The following is a 23,164-nucleotide window of genomic DNA, read 5'->3' as shown; positions in this document are numbered from 1 at the left end:
AAAATTCTCTGTCTTATCAACTTTTTTATAAACTTAAATATCAGAGGTCAAAGTCTATGCAACTAAGTAAAGAATGTGGTAAAATACACCTTCCTGTGGAAAGGTAATTTTTAAACAAATACATGTTTTACTTTTGGAAAAGTTCTTGCTAATTTGATAATGTCCTTTAGATCTCTGCGTGCTATGAGAAATAGGAGGAAAATTAAGCATACTTATGGAGTACCCAGCATGGTGTGATGGTCTGATCTCTGGAATGGCTGGGGTGGGGAGATATTTGGATTTAGGAAATAAAATAACATCGATGGCATTTGTGAAATTAAAAACAAAACAAAACAAAACACAAGAGTAGGCCAACTGTGTTCCAAACTCTCTGAGAGATCCTGAGAAAATTACTTTCCCTTTTTGGGTCTCAGCTCCTTCCTCTGTAAAATGAAGAGTTAGTCTGTACGTCTTTCCTTTCTGTTCTGCAACATCATGTGGAATTATTATTACTCTGGTATTGTGTTACCCACAAAAGGAGAACAAGTTCAGGCCAAGTCAACACACCAGTTATATGGACTATTTATTGGTTCAGAGTTGTACCTAAATCGTACTCTTCAAATCAAAGAAACAGAAGTACCAACATGGTTTTCATAAATCGATATCCCTATATTATATCCCAGGATCCAAGGGAAAAAAAAATTGAGCTGAGCAAAAGAAATAGGTCTCTCTGATTGTCACCTTCAATTTGGATCTGCAAGGATCTGTTTTTAGAATAGCAAAGTCTCTTTTCTTTACAGAAATTATTCAATCTTTTCTAGACATGAATCCAATGGTGTAACTAAAAGCTAACAGGATCAAATAATTGTGTTCTAGCCTTTGAAGTCATCTTCTCAGCCTAAGTACTTACATCCTGGGAATGTTTCAAATTTTAGAAGTGCTCTGCCAGCTTCTCTCCACTGGCTGCCTAACATGACAAACCTATCTAGCACGGTAGACTGATGGCATGGCGTCACACATTTCCTCTCCTGCTTTTGGAAAGTACAAATGTCCACAAAACTTGGTCCTCTCTGCAGTCTCGGTCCTTTCACATGCTCTCATTAATAAGCAAGCATACCTCGGAGCTGAGAGTAGGCGACACAAGTCCATTCTCCACGACCATTCCCAACGCATGTGCACCTCATCATGTGGCCCATATCATGCTGTTTGTCCCACTGATCTCCAATGCGATACATGACCCCTTCATTGGTTGTGCAGATTTCCTCGTGGGCTGTATAGAAATGGATGGAGAAATGATCACAAGGTATAAAAACATGTGCAGTATTATCAGTCCTTAGGCTAGTAGGATAACCAAGAATTGGTTGGAAAGCAGTCTGGTGTGCTTCAAAGAAGTCTCAGGGCTGCTCTCTGCATGTGTAGGGTTTTAAGTACCAGAGGGAGCAAACATAGTCCACAGGTGAAGTATGTTGTAGGGAATAATTACAGGAAAGGTTGAGGGATGTTAAACCACAATAATGCCTACACATTCATGTAGAGGGTTTGCATTTTTGTAGAAGACTGATGTTGACTACTGCCTCATAATTTTTTCTACTTCCAGCTTATTCTATCCTGAAGGGAAACTATGCATTTGGGTATAGAATTGTAAGCTAAAGCATGTTTTTCTTCTAAATCCGACATTCTCTTGTGTTGAAAGAAATAAAAGTATAAGTAGTTTTCTTATGTTTCATGGCCTCACATTCCACAACATACGGTGCACGGCTTCTCAGTTCCAAAACTACAAGATCAACGGTAACCTATGGGGTTCTTGAAATTTGAGAACAAAGAAAAGGTATTGGCCCCCCTTTCTCTATCCTTACAAACTAGATCCCCCTTAAAAAAGAAAAGATCCCATACTTGAAAGAAAAGCAGAGTTTTGGTCATTTTGGTATTTAATAAGTGACCGGGCTTATTCTAATCAAACCAAAATTATGTTGTAAATATCGTGGGTCTGTCACTACAGCAGTTATGTATTAAATGCTGTAAGTTTTGTGCTCTTTACAAATGACAAACCTGTAAAATATGTGCATTTCCAGACTTTAAAAAAAAGCATTTTTATTGCATTTATATGTTTTTGGAATTCAACTATATCGAAAGGATTTTACAATTATATGAATGGTTATATAATATATAATTACATATGATATTATATAACTATATGTATGTAAATATATCCTACAAAGTTGCATGCTGCCTGAAAATTAAGACTTAATGGGTAAAATAGGAGTAAACCGGACACTATTCTTCTGTCTTACTGCGTAAATGGGTGTCTACAGGGCTTTGTCTTACCGGCCATGGGGCAGAATCCAAACTTCTGGTCAGCATCGTAGTTCTCCGTTGTTCCACACCACTTCATGTTGTCTCTCCTGCCCTCAGAAGTACAGTCCGTGTAGTTGTGGTTGTTGTACAGGAAGGGGAAGTGGCACAAGGCACCATTGGAATTTCCACCTCGAGTCTGAACCAAAACTGCCCAGAATAACAGACAAATAGGAAGAAATAATATGACAACTGAGCTTACAGTGGGGACTAAGCATACAGCTTCATATGACCCCAGCTTACAGTGGGGAATTACCACAGGAAGGTTCCGAGCGAGCCAGGTCTCTGCAGCTAATTCACGGGGAGTCTACCTCAGAAGAAAGGATGCCTGATAATATAGTCTCAAGCTTCCTTAGCGTATTCACCTTCACCTTCAAAACAGATTTAAATCCAATTTCACTCTCATTTTCCCAGCCAAAAGAGAAAAGATCAAATGGTCGCTTTGAATAAAACATAGTGTTAACCAGTAGAGAAGCAAAAGCACTCAGGCATTCATCCTGTGTATTCTTTAGCGCTGGGGGATTGCCTACGGATGTTAATATACCCGTATCTTTAATCACATCATAATCCCAGTGTGTCAGAAATAATTGAACAGGAGGGCTTTCCCCTCGGTGTCATTTCCCAAGGGTCCTGGGGAACATGGAAGGATCTTCAGCTGCTAAGTTCGCTTCACGTCTCCTGGGTCCAGACTGAACAAAAGTGATACATCTTTTGCAGCCTCAAGATGAATGCCCAGAAGGCTGGCAAATAAAAATAGGGCGTGAGAAATGGGTTTTTCTCACTGCTGTGCTTTCCTCCTGGGAGACTCACCAGTATGGTCTGTACAGAAGGAATATTTCTGGTCTTGCTCATAATTGGAAGTTGTGCTGCACCAGAGATGTCCATCCTGCCGCCCTTCCGTGGTGCAGGAGTAGAAAGTCCTGCCGTTGTAGGTGAATGGTAAGACACACGGCTCCCCATTTGAATTGCCACCGTAGGTTTGGGTTACAGCTACAAGCACAACCAAAAGGGTCTCAGTAAATAGAGCTGCATTTATCTCCCACCAGTAGCTGCTTCTTTATAGCTTAATGGAGACTAAGCTTGTGCCTTCAAGCGGCCAGCACAGAGAATCACCTAGTCAGTCTAAATGTATTACTCAGGAAACCTATCTTTTGTGAATAGAGTGACACCTGAGTTCCTCTGCCCATGTCCTTTGTTGCCACCTTTGCGGCCGTGCCTCAGTTTCCCCATTTGCAATGGTGTATTAATACAGACTAGTTAAGAATGCTGTTCAAAGTATACTGGAGTGATATACAGAACTCTGTTGGTGCCATAATAATTAATACATGAGGTTATTCTAGGGAAAAAGTCAAAGGTACCAATTGTTATTGGTTACTACCAATTATATAGTTATACCACTATAGTGGTTACTACCACTTTTGTAGCCCAGAAACAATGTATTAAGTTGTTGAAAGTTTGCATCATGAAGCTCCAAAAATTTGAGATTCAGAGTATAAAATATGGTTGGTTTGCTATTCAGAAAGCAGCCCTCTTATAACAACATTTTAGACAAATAAAGATAATACATAGCAGTTTAATCCCCACTACAGGAAAGAAAATACGTAGATTAAAAAGATTGGAAGAAAATATATGAAATGCCAACCCTGGTTGTTATCACAGGGTGGTAAGATTATAAGCTTTTCTTGTTTGCTTTATTGTTTTACTTTGTTTTTTTTTTGTTTGTTTGTTTTTTTAAATGAATGTACTGCTTCTCAAAAATTTAATAATAAAAAGCTATCAGTATTATTTTTTGAAAAGATAATACAGACCTGTCTCTTGGCAGCTGACACCATTGCCCAGGCAAGTGCACAGCATTTGCTTATTTCCTTGTGTCTTCAGCCACTGCATCCCCACAGAGTAAACCACACCACTGTCTGTGACACAGTGACCGTATGGAGCAGGCTGGGGGTGAGGCTGGGGCTGGTAAATGGCGGTTCGGACATCTGTGAAAGAGCCAGATCCTAAGGGCATGAGAAAGGAAAGTCATAAAGCTGGGTGAGAGAAACCAACTAACTACTTTCTGGAGTGGGGATCTTCAGGGTCCCATACAGATCACTCTGAAATCCATGGTGTTACTGATCTGGAACTGAAAAGAAATGCCCCTCCCTTTGTTAGCTTTTACGTTCAGCCTAGGAAATAACCTATAAGAGTCTAACCAAAGGGTCTCCATCATCCAGCTTATCTGGATTATATTTCTAAATCACAGACATTATCCTGCCACTCAACAGAGCAGATGCCCTCAACAATTCCTCACTCAATCCAGGAAGAACATGGTCCACAGCTTCATAATCCTCCACACTTAAGTTCTTCCAGCTCACCTCTGACCACGTCCTTCCTTGGTGTAAGCCTTGTCTCCTCATTCACTCATTGTACCCTGTACTGTCTTCATGTCTTTCCCTTCTCCTGGAATGGTCTGCCTCACCCTCGCTCTCTTAGCAGCTTCTATACGTTCAATATAACTAGGCATTTCTCTTGCCAGTATTGTTTTTGAGAAGTCCCTGACACCCTGCGGCAGACCTGTGGCCGTCTGTTTAACTCTGAGCTCAATGAAAGCATCCTGGGCAGCCATTCTGGATTCTCTAGAAGTTGTTCCTCCTTCCACATTTTGTTTCCCCCCCAGGATTATTTGAGAATTGGTGTGTGTGTGTGTGTGTGTGTGTGTGTGTGTGTGTTTCTAAACCCAATCAATCCGCTTAACACAGCTTTGTTTTCAGAGTAAGACAACACAATATGTTGATCTTTTCTCTAAATTGTTGGAAATCTGTTCTCTCAAAGGCCAGGCCCACAGAAGAAGAGTCAGAATGAATGCCAGAATAACTGATGGACTGAATTCAGCATCTCTCTAAGCCCTGCTCACCACTAGAACCCAAAGACACTTTACATACAATGGGTCCCAAGGTCATACACACCGGGGAGTGGGCATCTGTATATACCCCACTGAAGAGCCACAGTACAAAGTAACATAAAGATCTCATAGAAGCAGGATCCATTTTGTTTGACCCAATTCTTCTCAAACTTTTTAAACAGAACCTTTTCTGTATAATATCAGTAATATTAATAAAAATAGATAACATTTATTGAATCCTTATCCTGTTATACCTCAATTACCCTTTTAATTTAAACTATTTCAGTAGGGGAGCTGGAGGAGGGAAAAAAAATAAAACATGAACTATTTCAGTAGATTGATGTTTATAATTGTTTGTTTTTTTGGTTAGCAGTAATTTCACTGATATAATCAAAAACCTCAGGATGCATGGGTGGCTCAGTCACTAAGTGTCCGACCCTTAATTTCAGCTCAGGTCATGATCTCACCATTGTGAAATGGAACCCTCCTTCGGGCTCCACACTGTGCATGGAGCCTGCTTGGGATTCTCTCTCTTTCTCTTGCTCTCCCTCTGCCCCTCACCTGTTCTCTCTCTCTCTCTCTCTCTCTCTCTCTCAATCAACCAATCAATCAATAAAATAAAAATGAAAATAATCAAATAACTCAAAGATACTATCAAGTCTAATCTTGTTTACCTTTGGAAGTGCTCAGAGCAAGACGAAAATTCACCAAAGGGAGAAAAATCTAAACAAATAATATTTTTATTTATGGTTAAATGGTTGATTGATAACGGGCTAAACAATAACGCTAGTACATTATGCAGTGAAAACTTGATGAGAACATATTAAGAAGGATAACAGAAGCACACACCCGTGATCGCCATTATTTCTGTCTTCAGACTCTTACAAAACAAGTTACAATGCAAAGATCTTGCTCTTGTGCCAGAAATAATGAAAACTACTTTTTTTTTTTTTAAGTGCTTTAGACATTGTGTCATTCATTCTCATCCCTAGGCCTCCTCTGAATTTCTCGAATTGTAAATGCCAATACATGAAGAAAATGATTGTGCATTATTTTATGGAATGCAACAAAGTCTGCTGGAGCATGGAAACCACGCATAAAGAATTGTTTCCGCTACAAAGAAAGCTGAATGTCAGGACAAGGAAACATATTCCAGTTTGGAAAAGAACAAATGTACTTTTTTTCCCTTTTCCTAGCAGAAGAACCAAGTAGTCGTGTAACCCATCATAACCCTTTCATTTCCATTAAAATGCACTTTAGGTATTAAAAATGCATATGTAAAAAAATGCATATGTATGTGAATGTATATGTGTGCATATCTACATATATATCTATATATTAATTGTGTGGGTTTTTTAACATTGGCATTGCCTTAAACATCGTTTAATCTCTTGGGGCTAAACCTCCTTTTGTTCCCTCTAAGATCTATTTTTATTTCATTTTTTAAAAATTTAAAACCTGATATTAAACAAAGTTTTTAACAACTAGCAGTCTGTAAATGAACTCAGATTATTAGCAGAAACATGGCAAACTCATCCTCAAATGGCGTGTCAAAGGAAAGATGGATTTGCAGAAATAGGTTTCAAAACGTGCTGCGGTTTCTGGCTAGTTCTGTGCCTCACCAGCGGACGTGGTCTGCAGAGCCGCATGCCTCTCACACTTCCACTCCCCCCTGCCATTGCCTGTGCAGATGCACTGGAGCAGGTTCCCCCGATTATCCTTCTTGCTCCACGTGTCTCCAATTCGGTAGGATGTCCTGGTGTCCTGGTCATTGCATCTGTCTGTATCAGAAAGGAAGCATTTCAATATACACGTCATGTCAAGCTGGGCAAATGCTCAAGTCAACGCTAAAAAAAGAACGTAGTGGTTTAAAGTTTGGTGAGCTATTCTCTGGTGGTAGGTTTCTATGTGGCTCTGGTACCACAGGTGTCAACCTTCTGAAAGATGGGATTCCATTTGTTAGAGCAGAAAGGGAGATGTGTGACTTTGTAGGATTTAGTCTCGTTCCTCTTCGCTTTTGCCAAAGGACTTTTTCATCATCTTTCGTCCATTAATTTAAAAAAAAATTGTTTTCACATTGGTCCTTTGATCAAATTCATTCTCTGGCTTTCTATTTTCCCCCTCTCTTTCCTTCTCATGCTCTCCCAGCTTTCTCCCAGTAATTGCTGGATATGACCAGCCTTTCAACAGGGGACTTTCTTTAGAAAGTGAGAAGCAATAGGAGGCAAGTAGGTTTCAAAAGGTCTGCCCCCAACTGCCCCAAAGAAGCTATAAAAAACAGTAGCATCTCTTTTTTCATTTGGTATGTAAGAAAATTCAGAGTACTGCCAACTTCTTTAAAATGTTCTCTTCTAGCCTTCCCCAACACACACCTATTTAAAATTACCAGTCAAATGGCTTCTTTTGAATGGCTCAGTGTGAACCTTTCATGGAAAAATGGAATTATTAACATAAAGTGATCATTTGTAACTAACTTGCCATTAGTGTATGTGTTCAATTATCTGACAAATGGATTGTTTCAGTTATAATCCAGTTTTTCCCATATGCTACAATGTGAGGAGGGAGGATTTGATTTCTGTATGAATCAGAAAATCACAGCACGAAGTGAAAGAGACCATAATTAGACGGTTGATGTAAGTGCACACAAATACACACCCACATTGATCTAGCATCAGAATGGAGGTCTGGAGGAAGATATTATAGCTTTTCTCCATATCCCAGGGAAAAGTACTTCCCTAAACCCCCGTAGGACTATTTTCAGTATTTTTCTTGAAGCCCTTAATATTACACTTTGTAGAAAATGAATATGTATAAGCCTTTCTTATCTCCCTGACTGACTAAGTAAGTGCTTTTGGAGGCTGTACTAATGTCCAATTTATTTTTTGCATTCCTATACCATCCTGTATAAACTGGGGACTTACAAAATTTCATGCAATACACGACTTTTCTTTGAGGAACTTTCCCCCAACTTGCTATTAGAAGAACTTTAAATAATAGATGAGGGTTTGAGTCAGACACTTACTTTGTTTTGAGCTAAAACTTTGCCACCAAGGTCTTGAAAGTCTGATGATCATAATAACATTCTAAATGCAAAAGATCTAATGAACAAGCAAGTTTCTGGGAAAGAGTCTGCCAGAATTATTATCACTTTCCATGAAAGACTCATTTTTTTGTTAGCAAAGAATTCAAATTTAGAGTTTGAACATTTTAAGATGGTTAAACACTTTAACCTAGATAAACAAAATAGGTTCAATATATTGAGATTTGACTTAGAATTTATTTATAACAGCAACATTAATGGTTGTTTTGCTTCAATAAACTAGTTGCCTTTGGTCTGAAAAGTTCAAAAGAGGAGCCTTGAATCCCTAGGGCAACAGGTAGGGCCTCCAGGCAATCCTGGAAGGAGCAGCAGGGGTGCTAGAGGTCAGCTTCTTTATGGCACTAAGAAGCCTATTTAAGAGCTTTGGGTAAGAGACACTGTCCTTAGTCCCACGTAGACACATAATTTTAACCTATATGTACTTTTTATTTTCATCAGTTTTGCTGGTGAATATGCCCCAGTTAAATTTCAAACATAGAAGGAAACCTAAAACTTTAGAGCTTCACTCCATTCTCTGTTAATAGTACCTACATACCCAAAGATGTATTTGCATGGATTTTAATGATTTTTTTGCTTTTAAGACTTGGAAAATATCTCAGTGATAATTTAATCAAACATTTGCAACTAGGGGCGCCTGGGTGGCTTGGTCGGTTAAGCGTCCGACTTCAGCTCAGGTCATGATCTCACGGTCTGTGAGTTCGAGCCCCGCGTCGGGCTCTGTGCTGACAGCTCAGAGCCTGGAGCCTGTTTCAAATTCTGTGTCTCCCTCTCTCTCTGCTCCTCCCCCGTTCATGCTCTGTCTCTCTCTGTCTCAAAAATAAAATAAAATGTTAAAAAAAAAAATTAAAAAAAAAAAAAAAAAAACATTTGCAACTAATCTTCAGGTCCACAGCATATCTGGCATTTTAATGCATATTTGAGATCTTTCTTAGTCACTCATAGCCGAAGACCTTATTATTAAACTTTATAGTTTTCTTTGAAGAAACAGAATAAGTTGATTGTGGAATTTTTCTTGACATCCAAATGTTACCAAAGCATGCTGGTGTGGTAGGTGTGTTATAAGTGACATCACGTTACATACAGGTCTCTCTAGGAATCCAGAAAACAATACCTCGCCTCATCTTGAGCAAAAGAACTAAGACGTACTTCTAGAAGTACAGGTGATACGTCCACTGCCTTCTCCCAGACAGGTACAATCCACCATCATCCAGCCTTGATATGGCTTTTCCCAAGTTTCTCCAACAACGTAGGAAGTTCCAGCAGCATGATCAAAACATTTCTCAGCTGTAAGGAAATTTGGATGAAAAACAGGGGCGGGGGGCAAAGGGTTATTTTGAATTGTGCAGGCTCCTTGTAATTTAAAGTATATTTTGTAAGCAAAAATCCAGGCACATTTTTTTAAGTGGTACTCTGTTCAAAAAGAAAGGCACGCCCTATAACTAAGCACATAGTAAGTAACCAAAGTGAAAGAAAGCCCAAGACGAGCCGGCAGGCGGAAATTCTATTCTCCTAATAAGTACATAGACTATATATATTCAGCTAGTAACATTTCTCACACAAGTATTTGAGTGAAAAGGATCTGTATATGTATTCATCTGTGGGGGACAAAACACCCACAATTCCGATCTTAATTATGAATGCATAAAAAAAAGACAAGAAAGCTGTTTAAAATCTGATTTCTGTAATAACTACAACACAAAAAGTCTGATTCAAGAACAATTTATATATTCAAATCTATAGGCAGAGACTTAGACTTGTGTTTATAGAGTTTAAGATTAAGGCCAAAAGAAGCTCAAAAAGTTTGAGTTTGAAAAAGAAAAATTACCAAGGTGTGACAGAGCACACACAGTATTGTTTCAGTCCAGCGTGCTCCAATAAAGAAAGATGTCAAAAGTGCTATTTTTTTTTCTTTTAAATAATTTATATCTTGACCAACGAGAAAGCAACGATGAGACAGTAGACAAAAGAAATGACTGTTTCCTAAATCTTTCAATTCGATCCTGTCCTTTTGAAACAAAATTAAGACATCTACCAATGTTAGTACTTTTAGGCCTGATTCCTTCAGGGCTGTGGATTATGAACTATTTCAGTAGTTGAAATAAAATTTCCACTTCCCTATTTTTTGAATTGGAATTCAGATCTCGCATCCACAGGGCCTTTGGTGCAATCCACCATGTTGGCTGTGCCTCCCCACCTCTCCATCGTCCCTCAGAGCCACACACCTATCGGCTTGCAGGTCCATTCTCCTTTCCCATTACCAAGGCACACACACTCCAACATGTAACCGCCGGTCTCATGTGGTCTCCTCCACGTGTCACCGATCTTGTAGGACTGACCCCCTTCATGGCAACGGTCTGTTCAAGATAAAAAGCAAATGTTAGAGAAAAAGACAGAGAATATTTCAGTTAAAAAAAAAAGAAAGAAAGGAAAGAAAAGGTCTCATGTTCCACCCAGGATAGGTACTTGGGTTAGGCAAAGCAAGAACACAGACAACAGCTTTCCCATCAGAGGCAGGGGGAAAGTTAACAGGTCTGGTCACTTTGGGTCTCGGTTAAGCATGATGGGAAATCACACAGAAAATTGAATGGCAAAGAAAGAGGTCATAAATCCTGGTTCCTCAGAGAGATCACAGGAAATTGGGTCCTAAAGCAGAAAAGAAAGGCTGGCAGGCAGATTGAGGCTGACGGAATGAAAAGGCCACACTGGGCATAGCTTTCCAGCTTTCAGGAGTGGGAGAGCCCATGTTTTACCCCAGCATAAAAAATGTCACATTGGTGGAAATCACATAGATGCACACCTATCAAGTGTGGAAATCTGGGTACTCTTCTAAGCTATTAAACACAGTGGCACATCAGAGGCCAAACTGTCCATTAGATTATAAGCACTATGGACCACTAATTCATAAGACTGCCAATAACTTGAATAAACCCTAACATTAAGTACAGGAAAAGCTGATTGGGTCTATTGACAAAGGACTGCTTTGTTCTTTTGGACAGAAGCCTTTCAAGTAACTTATACTTAAAGGATGGATTAAAAAAACTAAATGTTTTCTTTTTAAAATTTAATTTAATTAATATATTATTATTTTTTTTTTTTTTTAGAGAGAGAGAAAGAGAGAGAGCAGGGGACAGGGGGAGAGAGAGAGAGAGAGAGACAGAGAGAGAGAGAGAGAAAATCTTAAGTAGGCTCCATGCTCAGTGTGGAGCCTGACGTGGGGCTCGATCCCATGAACCTGGGATCATGACCTGAGCCGAAACCAAGAGTCAGATGCCCAACTGACTGAGCCACCCAGGTGCCCCACTAAATGCTATGTTAATAGAGTCTATTGGTAGCCTAGTGAATAATAATGAAAAGGCTGCCTTAGCTAAACGGGAATTAATGAGAGTCAACACAGTCCCCAAAGGTCCTTGGAAACACTGGTAGGCTAACCATTCCATATTATCCCTGGGAATAGAGATTTGTTTCCTGGGTAAATCCTATAAGTCACAAAGAAGTCAGACTGTATCTGTGGGATGCAAGAAGTCTCTGCATCACAAACAAGAAGAGCAGACCACACAATGGCTAATTCACCTCTTCTTGACCATCTTCCTAATCACTTGATCAGTCTAGCTTGAAGATGTCCAGGTAAATTAAAATGAACAACTCCTCCAAGCATATCTTACTGAAATGGAACTCACAAGTCCATACAAACTGAACACTGTTTCCACCTGTGCACAGAGCCATCTTCCAGAAGCACAGGATCCAGTTGGGCGATCACATAAGAGCACCCAGTCACCTGGGGTAAAGCCCCAAATTAGGAATATCCAGTCATGGATAGCAGAAGGTGACAGTGACGGTAATGGAGAAATTCATTTATTTTATTGACATTTTGCAGAATGTCTTCCTTACTTGCAATGGTACAACTTATCCTCCCTCGCCCAGCTCCGATGCAGGTACAGTCCCAGATCATGGAGTCTTTAGGACGCTCATAAGTGTCACCCACTCGGTAAGTGTTCCCAGTGTACTTGTCAAAGCAAGTCTCTTCAGCTGAGGAGAGAAAGAAAGTTCATGTGAGCCTCACATATATAAAAGCTTTTTTATTCCACTAATCCCATCCAAAGAAAAACTCACTTTTTCATTCTATGAGTAGCACAGTACAACAGAAGTATGTAAAAAATTAAAATGGGAGATCTAGATTTTACTGCAGGCTTTAATGAAGCTCAACTTTTGAACTTTGACCAGTTCTCTGATTTTCTGTAAATTAATTTCTATTGTAAAGGATTCTCAGGCCCTTAGGAAAAAACTGTATTAAGCACTACTTTAGGACTGGTTAGATTGTGAAGGAAGGCTTCCATTGTAATCTCTGGCTCACTCAAACCAAGGTCCACACTAAAAGCAAACAATTTGAAGATCTCCACCTCCCACCAGGCACTGTCATGTCTTAATCCTATTTCCATTTTAGCCTCATCCGTGCTTCTTTCCAGGTGTTGTTATAATTTACAAGAAACAGAAAAATGGTCATAAAAGAATGAGAACTTTGAAGTAAGCAGCTCCTGGTTTTATGTAACTGACAAATCACTTTATAATAGAGTACCCAAAGTGTTTTCTGGCCCGTAATCTTACATGTAGTTTAAGATTTGAAATTCTTTTCTAATAAACTAAAATTTTATAAGTGGTTTCTTTGGAGGGAAAACACAAAATCTTTCATTTTCTCATCAAAAACTTTGAGAGAATAAAACAAAAAGTAGACTCAAGAAACTACTTTCAGATACACTAGTTGTTTGGTTTTAAAGGTAGAAGTAACATGTAAAAGACAAATAAAAGCAGTTATTAACAGTTATTTAAAGAGGAAATGATAGACAATTCTACTGGGAAAATGGTGTACATATTTTTGTTACCAATGCTAAGTTTAATTAACAAGCACCCACTTCTCCATATATCAAAAGATACTAACTGCCAGGCTCCCACCACTTACGTTCAGGTTTACTCTCGCAATTAAATCCTCGGCTCCCTCCATAACAGGTACAAACCAAGGCATTTCCCAGGTAGGTGCGCTCCCATTGTTGGTTTATCTGATAGTGTTTCCCATTGTCATAACAGCCAGCTATAAATGATTGAAGAAAAAAGTGATTACATCTCCATCTCCTCTTTTTTCTAAATTATGGAATTTTCTTACACAACTAAATTGACAAGACTAAGCAACAAACATAGAAAAATAAGTTAATCAACAGAGGATCAGAATATTCCACTCTAAAATATATAGAAATTAGCTATCTAAGGAGTTAACCACAATTCATACATGTAGATATTTAGGTATTCCTTTTTTCTCTCTTTTAACTTAGCTAAATGTTATACAATGATGTCATTTCCATCTGGCCAGGGGTCTACATCAAAGGAGTGGAAACATTTTGGAAGACAGATACCTGGAATTACATTTTAAAATATGCAAAGACCTTCAATGCTTTTCTGGGGTAATAAGTCAAGAAGGACAACTTTAAGCAGTTTCCTTTAGCCCAGGCTATAGGAGGGTGTGTCTTTGAAAAACTGGAAGAGGAATTCAGATCTGTTCTTGGAGAAGTATCCTGAAGGGCCCAAAGCACTGTGAACCAATCACATCGCTTTCAAGTTCGGAACAATGTAACTATTTGGACACCCTCCTACCACCCCCATTTTGAAAATATTTAACCAATTATTTAGTAACAAAGAAAATCTGAAGCGTAAGGATCACACTAATACCAGATGGAAAATGTAAAGGCAGTTTCCTCCTTAAAAGCAAGTTTGGATGAATTCATAGGAGGACGACTTTAATAGGTACCGCTGACAAGAGCGCTGCGGGAACCCCTGTGCTCCAATGCATTATTTTATTCTAAGGCCCTCGGAACCAGCCTGCTCAAACCCCGAGCCTTTTGTGCCCTCGTTCGGCAACTCTCATTAAGGAGTGCACACACACACACACACACACACACACACACACACACGCCGCACACGCGCGCGCGCAAAACTTCAGCCACAACTTTGGTTGGCTTCAGGGTCCCGTCCCGGGGACAGCCTGTTTCAGCCCGCGGTCGGTACTCACGCTTGCTCTGGCTGACAGCCACTGGGGTCTGGGGCTGAATGATTTGCTGAGCCTGCCTCTTGCTCTTCGAGGCTCCGGTGGAGGGCACCGCTGTCCCCAGGGACAGGACGGCCAGCAACAGCAGCCGGGGCCCCGGACCCCTGAGCATCTTGAGACGGTGCGGGAGGGAGACGCCCTCACCAGAAGGCAAGTTGCCACCAAGTTTGTCTCCCTTTGCAACCTGCGGGAGAAGGTTCCAGTGCCTTCTGTGGGTTGGTGACCCCAAGAAAATAGGGGCCAGGGGATGGGGAAGGGGACGGCCCGAGGGACAGAGGGGAAGGAGAGGACAAGAGAAGTTGTGGCTGCAGGTCCCCTCTCCGGCGCTCGCGCCTGGAGCTCCCTCACCTCCCCCTGCAAAGCGCTGCCGGCGCGGGCGGCCGAGCCCCGAGCGCCAGGGTTTATATGGGACGGTCCCCTCCCGCCCCCCACGAGGCCCCGGGCGCCGGGGAGGAGGGACAGCCCGGCTCCCCCCACCCTCCGGCCCCCGCCGCCGCCGCCGACCGCGCGCCGATTGGCCCGGACTCCGGGTGACGTCAGGGGGACTGTGGGTTCGCCGCGAACAAAAGAGATGCTGATCGCCCGCCAGGACTGGGGCAAAGGAACTTTTTTTTGGTTTCCTTTGCGGTCGTCAAACTTTCTTGGGGCTGAGGGGGAGGGATGGGAAGCGGCTGGAAAGGGGTAGACTGGGAGGAAAGGGAGGGGCTGGAGTTGAGCGAGGCGAAGGGGTTGCAAGACACCCCCCGCCTTTCCTTTTCTTTTTTACTGGGGCGGGGGGAAGTTGAGGAATTGCATCACTTCTGAGAAAAAAAAGTCTGCTCACGGAGTGTATTTTGGGGGGAGGAAAAACCATAAAGTAGCCACCACCTTGCAGCTGGAGGAATGTAGACTTTACAGTCCCAGGGCGGGGCTGGCTTCCCTCCTGTTCCCTCTCTTTGGTCTAATGTGCACTGACTTGGGACTCGCTTTCTCTGCCTTCACAGCTTCCTATTCAAGACTTCTCCCCTTCTGAAGGCTGTACCTGCCGGGTTCTGAGGAAGGGGGGAGAAAGCGATTCTTTAATGAGCTTCTACTAAGTTCTGCGGGGTGCTTGGAGGATCTGGGGGAAATTCAGAGAACGAGTTTTCTTTTTGGAAAGACAAAGCAGCAGTTAAAAAAATGTGCGGTAAGTCTCTTTCCTGGGGATGGGGTGCCTGTTTCCACTCAAAGTGAAATCAGTCGTGGATGACCTGAAACCTGGAGAGAGAAAGGTCTTCATGTCTTTGCCCACGTTCACCAAGCCTGTTGCACACGGGGGGAGAGATCTTGTCTGACTCACTAAAAGCTAAGAAAAGACCATTCACAGCCTTGCCTCCCAATAGTCCCTTCCTTGCTTTTATTTGGCATTTTCTTTTGGTAGACATCAGTTTCATCACAGAATGCCCTTCCCCCAGCCCCTGCTGCCAATAAAAAAAAAAAAAAATACATCTCAATTGTTACATATTCCAAGAATGTGGAAAGTTCCCATTTAAGGTCTCTCCCTCTTTCCCTCTAAATGCAGAGGATTGAAAGGGAATCTGAGAAGACTAGCATTTAGCAATTCATCACAACAGTTTGTTTTCAGACAAACCGGAGTCACACTCGGCTTTAAAAACGTCTTCAAAAGGAAGACTCCAGTTTTCTTCAGCAACTCCAGAGAGACCCTGACTCAAAGTTCTGCCTTCCAGAAGTAATGTTCGTGGTGCAGACCTCCTGTTTGCTTTAAGAACCTATGAAAAGTACTGGGAAAATGTTTATTTCTGCAAGTACTTGTTTTCTCCAAAAGTTCCACCTCCAGTAACTGCCATGGGTTAAAGAACTCTATGGTTATAAAATACCCAACACATCAAAGACACAAAACTAACATTTGCTTTTATTAACGCATGGATTAAAAAAAACCCACAGCAAATATCAGTTTCTTACAAGTAGTATAAAATAACTCCTTGAGTAATCTTTGTGACCAACGTTTCAAGTTGAGAGAGTGCCATGGGTTTCCCCAAATTTAGAGTCCCGTCTGGGTTAGACTTTTTTGTTTGTTTGTTTGTTTGTTTGTTTTTTTAATTTCTCATCATCATTCAACAAAGCAGTTTTCTCTTTCAAGTATAAAAGGGCCCCTTGTAAAATGCCTAGTAAACTTCTGGGAAGCCAGAGGGAAGGATACCTGGAAATCAGGATGTAAGCAAGATAAACCTGAAACTAAAGCTTTCTTAAAATACATAGATTCTGGGGGAAGGAAATAAGTGGTTAGAAAAGTATTTTGTCAACCAACAGCATGATATTTTGATATATTTGCTGTACTCAAAATACATTAGAATAATATATATATGAGAGCTTGGAGGAAAAAGGACTACCTTACATTTGAGAAGAAACTTTTATATTTCAATCCTATTGAAATATAATTTAAGGAAATGGTATATCTCTAATATCTTACAAGCAAAAATATAAAAATATGAGACTGAATTTTATAGGAATGTTTGGAAGTTTACCCTTTTACTTGAACTTTTGTTGTTATTCTTAAACTTTGGAGACGGAGACATTTCTTTGGTTAAGATAACAAGGCTTGCCTTGGTATTCTTTCATTATCAAAATCCCTTGTAACTATGTAAGTCTAGTATCTCTTACTAGCGAGTTAATTAAATATTGAAGACCTCTCTGATTCTGTTCTAACTCAACTGATATGCCTAGGGTCCAAGATTCCCTTGCATTTCTTAAGAATTCTGGAGACTATTGGGACAGGATGGATTCTTCAGTAAATAGTATCCTTCTACTTGCAGGATATATCCTTGGATTTCTTTTTCCTCATCTTGATTTGGATAGGAAAGTGTGACAAAGGAGACAGAAAGTAAATTCATAGGTGTCTGGGGCTGGGCCCAGGAATTAACTGTAAATGCGAACAAGAAATCTTACTGGGGTGATGAAAATAAATGTTCTAAAACCAGACTGTGCTGGGAAGGGTGCAACCTGGCAAAGTTCCTAAAAATCATGGGGTTGTAACTTCAAAAGGGTGAAAATTATGACATTCTGTAAATTACACCTCAATAAAGTTGTTTTTTAACAAAATTGATCAAAAAGTAGTATTTCTTTATTCTTTTCACTTGTACCTCTTCTGATTTTGTGTCAAGGACACACTCCCAAGAGGCTGCAGCCATACATAAGGTGGCCTCATTTCTTCATCTTTCTGAAAGGAAGTTTGCCTTTGATACAGTAGCAGATTCTGTCCCTCTATGCCAGAAACTCCTTAAGAAACCCAGTATTTGTGAGATGACATGTATGTTTCAAGACAGAACAGATCCTTGCTTAGGACTGTGCCTTGTTTCTCCATGGAGGTGCCGTGGTGATAGGATTTTCCCAGAATTTATTTAGAGCAACTTAAAAAGGAACACACATACTCGTGCGTGGGGAGGGGGGTGTTATTTGGATGTTTTGTTATTAGAGGAGGATATTGAGGATTATGAACAATTATGGAAATCTGAGTTGAATTGACTATTAGTTGAAGATTATGGTTAAGCACAAAAAGAATTTGTCAGATCCAGTCATTTAAAGAGGATTGAAATTAAAAAACAATTTAAGGGATAAATTTTAAAAGGCAATTTTTTTCCAAGTGAAAATGAGTTTCCTTTAAGACTAATACACACATGGCAGACAATACCCTTGCTAGCTGAAACCCTTCTATTAGAAAAAAATCTTAGCCCTGATAAGAAATAGCTTCTGGACCCAAAGGTTACTTTAAAGGAAGGTAGGCTGTTTTTCCTGAAAACCTTTGGCTTTTATCCTGTTCTTAATCTCTTTCAGTCCAGTTAGAGGGAAGGCCATTGACTAGAGACCTTTGGAACTTTCTGCCTTAAGAGACTGTAGTGTCTTTTTCTATTTCATGGCTGGAGAAAGATAAATTGCAGTAGTTTTGTTTCTTATCTTGATTTTATTTTTTTGGCATGAAATCCTTCCCATCTTCTTCCCTTGAAAATGGCCAAGCTTGCAAAACTGCTACTCATTAAACACAGGTGTGAGAAGGAAAAATAAATTGCCCCAAGGGCAGCCCACAGTGGGTTGAATGTCTAAGCAGTTTGTCTGTAATTGACAGGGCATCTACAACCAGGGAAAAAATATTTGATAAGGGAGTTAATTTATTCCTTGAAAGCTAGCCAGCTTCCACTTAATAAGTATTTTGTTTATATTTTAAGTTACTTTATTATTTAATCAGCACTTTTAAAAGCTTTAATCTAAGCTCCCCCCCCACCCCCACCCCCTCGCCACTTTTTTAAACAGGAGTACTCTTTTCTCATTAGACTAACTCCCAAAAGGCTTTTCGAAGAAGTCTAATCCATCCAGTAAAACAGAACTAACTACTGTGTAGCTGGAACACTTAACCAACGCTAAGAGAACATTTCCAGCTTCCCAAGATGGGTAACAGTTTCTGGGAAAATTTTTATTTTTGTGTGTTGCTTCTTTTTTCAGTTTTGCTTTATTTTATGTTAGTGTCTTTAAAGGTTTGTTTTGAAAGGCTGAAAAAATTTTTTTAAAAACTTGGGGTGCCTTGGTGGCTCAGTCAGTTAAGCATCCAACTTCAGCTCAAGAACATGATCTCATAGTTTGTGGGTTTGAGCCTCGCATCTGGCTCTGTACTGACAGCACAGACCCTCTGTCTCCCTCTATCTCTGCCTCTCTCTTTCTCAAAAATGAATAAACATTACAAATTATTTTTAAAAAACTTAAAGTATTTGGGGTGCCTGGGTGGTTCAGTCAGTTAAGAGTCCAACTCTTGATTTTGGCTCAGGTCATGATCTTACAGTTTGTGGGTTTTGAGCCCTACATCAGGCTCTGTACTGACAGTGTGGAGCCTGCTTGGGATTCTCTCTCTCCTTCTCTCACTCTGCTGCTCCCCTGCTCCAGCATGTACTCTCTTTCTCTGTCTCTCTCAAAAATAAACATTAAAAAAATAAATAAGTAAATAATAAAAACTTAAAATATTTTAAAAAACTGAAAAGATTTCCACTATTTAAATTATTTTATATCCTTTTACATTTACATACTTTCAGTTTCTGATATGCAGCTGATCATGAAGGTTGTGTCAGATGCTTAAAAATACACATTATCTCTTAAATAAATTTTCAAGCCAACAAAAGGCTATTGTCATATAGGTGGTCAGTAGACACTCTTTCTACCAACTTTTTTAAATGATTAATTAGTTACAATAAATTAAAGACATTCAACTCAATTATAAAAGTGAAAGCATAAATATAATTATCTCTAAATCTTTGCTGAACCATTTTCTAGATAAATTTAAGATACTCTCTCATTAACTATAAAAATTTTACTGAGATGCAATAAACACTTAAAATCATTACTGTGTTGGGGCTCCTGGCTGGCTCAGTTGGAAGAATGTGTGACTCTTGATCTTGGGGTTGGGAGTTTAAGCCCCATGTTGGGTGTAGAGATTACTTAAAAATAAAATCTTTTAAAAAAATTTAATGTTTATTCATTTTTTTGAGAAAGGGGGGGCAGAGAGACAGGGAGACACAGAATCTGAAGCAGGCTCCAGGCTCAGAGCTGTCAGCCCCAGAGCTCGAAGCATGGCTCGAACTCATGAACCATGAGATCATGAACTGGCCAAAGTTGGACACTTAACCCACTGAGCCACCGAGGTGCCCCAAAAATAAAATCTTAAAAAAAAATCTAAAATCATTACTGTGTCAAACATGGAAAACTAAGGCAAGTTTAAGTATCTGCATCAGGTCTTAAAGATTCTAGCACCAAAAGAGAAATAAATTAAATAGCTAGATTTTATTAAGCACTTAACTCTGAGACAGACCTGATACTAAGTGCTTTACACGCATTTTTTTTTTTCATTCAACCATCAACAACCCTCTGAAGTAAATACTATTCTCTATTCACTTACTTTTACAGATAAGGGTCTGAGGTTTAGAAAAGTAACTCGAAGGATGTTTTCTGAATTGCCAGTCCTATTGAAATTGTGGTATCACTTAATGATCTTCCTCTGGAACAAATATATAGGCAAAGCAATTGGCTAAAGAATTTAGTGGGTGATTTAGTCAACAGAAGACTAATTTATTCAGAAGATGTCACACAGATCTCTGTTACCTGATATGTTACTAGTTGTCACCTGTGGTATCTGGGGCCATTCTTTTGTGAACCAATTTCCTTCCAACGGCCTATGTTCTGATATTGTGAATCTCATGTAGAAGACCATTACCTGACTCCAGTAGACTACAAGCATGGTGGGGCAGAGTCTCTGTCTTGTTTACTCTGCCTGCCCAGTACTGGACACAAGGCACTATTGGGTAAGTACTTGGCACCTATGAATGAAAGAAAAGAAGGACACACGATAGGCACTCTCAAATTCACATTCAGTGATTATTTATCCAGCCGGTCACATTACTAAGTGTTCTGCCTCTGTTATTATAGTTTATTGTCAAAGCAATTGCCAGAAATAGATATAAATAGTCTCATTTTTCTCTCTGAGCCTCCAGAGATTAAAGATGGTCCTTAAGCTGGTGTAGTGGGAGAGGGACAAAGCTGGAACTTCAATCAAGTTCTTCCTGACACAAAATCCATGTTCTTTGCCAAGGCGTACGAGGCTTCCCCAAAAGAGATCTGTTCCCTATAAGTGTTAAGAAATTTGGAAAAATTCTTTGATGGTTACTTTTTTTGGTTCCTCACAGATCTTCATGCTCTGCTTTTCACTGCCTTGCTCTGATCTGGGGGCTGACCCCGTGGACTGTATGGCAGAAATCTCTGCTTGCTGGAGGGCAGGAGGCCAAAGAGGTCAGGGTGCTTCTTTTGAAGTCTGTTTCCTGTTTCAGGGCCGCAGTTCTGGGGGGCAGCTGCCTGTCTCTAGAACATGCGTTCTTTCTCAGTGGGAGCAATATTGCCCCCAAGAGGGTAAAACTGGTTCTTGAGAAGTGAGTGGGGGTTAAAAAAAAGAACCCAAACAACTCACCCCTACACCCCTACCTGATAAAATCTTATTCCTTTGTTGTTAATTTATTTCGTTAGGTAAAATTTGAGTTAGATTTAATTTTTGGAGTGGGGGCAGTTGAAGTGGGGATAACTAAAAAGAAATGGGGAGGAACTCTGCTCTGGAGCGACGTCTCCTGCCAGACAGTTCTCTGAGGCTCCAGCCCTCACTGGCTCCCTCCTATGATGACAGACCTAGAAGTAATAAAACTTCATACCTCCCTGGTCCCTGGGAGCCTCAAACATCCCTTCTTCTTTATCCCTTGGCTATGCCCATACCTCTTTAACAGGCCTTCACCAAAGTGTCTCAGAGGAAATCATTTGAATTCTATTTCCTGCTGCACTCTAACAATACAGATTCCAACAGTTTCTAAGGGTAACATGGATAGTTCACATAAGCTATGGTTTAAGCTGTAAATTTTAGCCAAATAGATTTAGGACACATGAATTCTTTTCCAAACTTAGCAACTAATATGACTCAGTCAGTGATTTCTTCTTGCTTTTCCCACGTCTTGGCCTTTATGTTTTCCTTTTCTCTGCTGAATATGTGCCCCTCAAATATTATATCTTTCCCAGAGTAAAATGCTCTGATGATAGGAGCACATGACCTAATGATTATGAATTATAAAGAAAAGAAAACAAAACAAGATTTTATTTTTAAGTATATATGTTGTAACTTCCTAACTCCCTTGGAAATAATTTGGTTTATCCACCAAGCAATTTGGTTCATACAAAGAATATGGGATCAAGAGACTTACCACATTAAAAATGGAAATTTATCTTTAAAAATCCCTCATAAATCTACAAATGGCATGTATGGAAAAGCTAAAGTTTTTATACATTTTTCATATGTGTAAAGATGAGCTTTGCTTTTTAAGTCATTTCAGATACTGAAATAATTTAGCTGAGAGCTTGTAAAGTCAAGGAAAGCTTGTTTGGATTGCTCTACTCTTGTGAGCAGTAAATACCAAGGTCTTACCAAAATTCGTGTAGATAAATTCCTTATGCAGAAACAAACTTTCTTAGACCTGATGCATCACTAATCATTTATACCTTTTGGAGACTCTTCATCATCTTTTGAAAACTAGAGAATCCAAGGGTGCCTGGGTGGCTCAGTAGGTTAGGCTTCTGTCTTGGGCTCAGGTCATGATCTTGTGGTTTATGAGTTCAAGCCCCCCATCAGGCTCTGTGCTGACAGCTCAGAGCCTGGACCCAGCTTTGGATTCTGTGTCTCCCTCTCTCTGCCCCTCCCCCGCTTGTGCTCTGTGTCTGTCTCTCTTTCTCAAAAAACATAAATAAACATTAAAATAAAAAATTAAAAAAACCTAGAGAATCTATTTATTTTTATTAATTTGGAAATCAAAATATGTATCACATCTTTGTCAGTTCTGTGTGATCAGTTGTAGCTCATCCTAAAGATACTTGATAATTTATTCTCTATTTTTTACAGCACAGTGGTCACATTTTTGTCAATTTGTACAAAATTCTTGAAAGATTCCTGGTACTTTAACAACTTACCCATTTAATTAATCTTACCATTTGCTTCGTCCAATTAAGTTTTGAAGCAAAATAATACAAATTTTTACAGACCCTAAATTATAAACTCATTTCAGTTTGGAAGAGAGAAATACTAAGCATAAATTATGATTAGAGCATTAAATTTGCTCTGATACTATCTAACCTCTCTGAGGAAGTTATCTTTATTTTTTTAATTTTTTTAATGTTTATTTATTTTTGAGAGACAGAGAGAGACATAGCATGATCC

The 23,164-nt window shown here is 39.8% G+C and overlaps 1 protein-coding gene across 13 annotated transcripts in view; it reads right to left on the bottom strand.

Moving 5' to 3' along the window:
- The window catches only part of FN1 (fibronectin 1), a 69,750-nt gene extending 54,949 nt beyond the window's left edge, over positions 1-14,801 (bottom strand). For 7 of the 13 annotated variants that reach the window (XM_058705913.1, XM_058705856.1, XM_058705875.1 and 4 more), the window contains exons 1-10: positions 14,371-14,800; positions 13,270-13,398; positions 12,204-12,341; positions 10,538-10,669; positions 9,462-9,599; positions 6,838-6,996; positions 4,140-4,331; positions 3,142-3,321; positions 2,305-2,481; positions 1,097-1,249 (exon numbers count right to left, since the gene is read on the bottom strand). In XM_058705913.1, the coding sequence (XP_058561896.1) occupies positions 1,097-1,249; positions 2,305-2,481; positions 3,142-3,321; positions 4,140-4,331; positions 6,838-6,996; positions 9,462-9,599; positions 10,538-10,669; positions 12,204-12,341; positions 13,270-13,398; positions 14,371-14,518 (1,546 nt within the window). In that variant the 5' untranslated portion in view covers positions 14,519-14,800. Of the gene's footprint in view, positions 1-1,096; positions 1,250-2,304; positions 2,482-3,141; positions 3,322-4,139; positions 4,332-6,837; positions 6,997-9,461; positions 9,600-10,537; positions 10,670-12,203; positions 12,342-13,269; positions 13,399-14,370 lie in introns of all 13 variants that reach the window. The other 6 variants (XM_058705831.1, XM_058705842.1, XM_058705885.1 and 3 more) reach the window with 1 other exon arrangement.
- Positions 14,802-23,164: the final 8,363 nt, after the last annotated feature.

This window comes from Neofelis nebulosa, chromosome 2 (assembly GCF_028018385.1).
Source record: "Neofelis nebulosa isolate mNeoNeb1 chromosome 2, mNeoNeb1.pri, whole genome shotgun sequence".
In the NCBI taxonomy this organism is placed as follows: Eukaryota; Metazoa; Chordata; class Mammalia; order Carnivora; family Felidae; genus Neofelis; species Neofelis nebulosa.
This window is presented reverse-complemented; position numbering and strand designations above follow the sequence as displayed.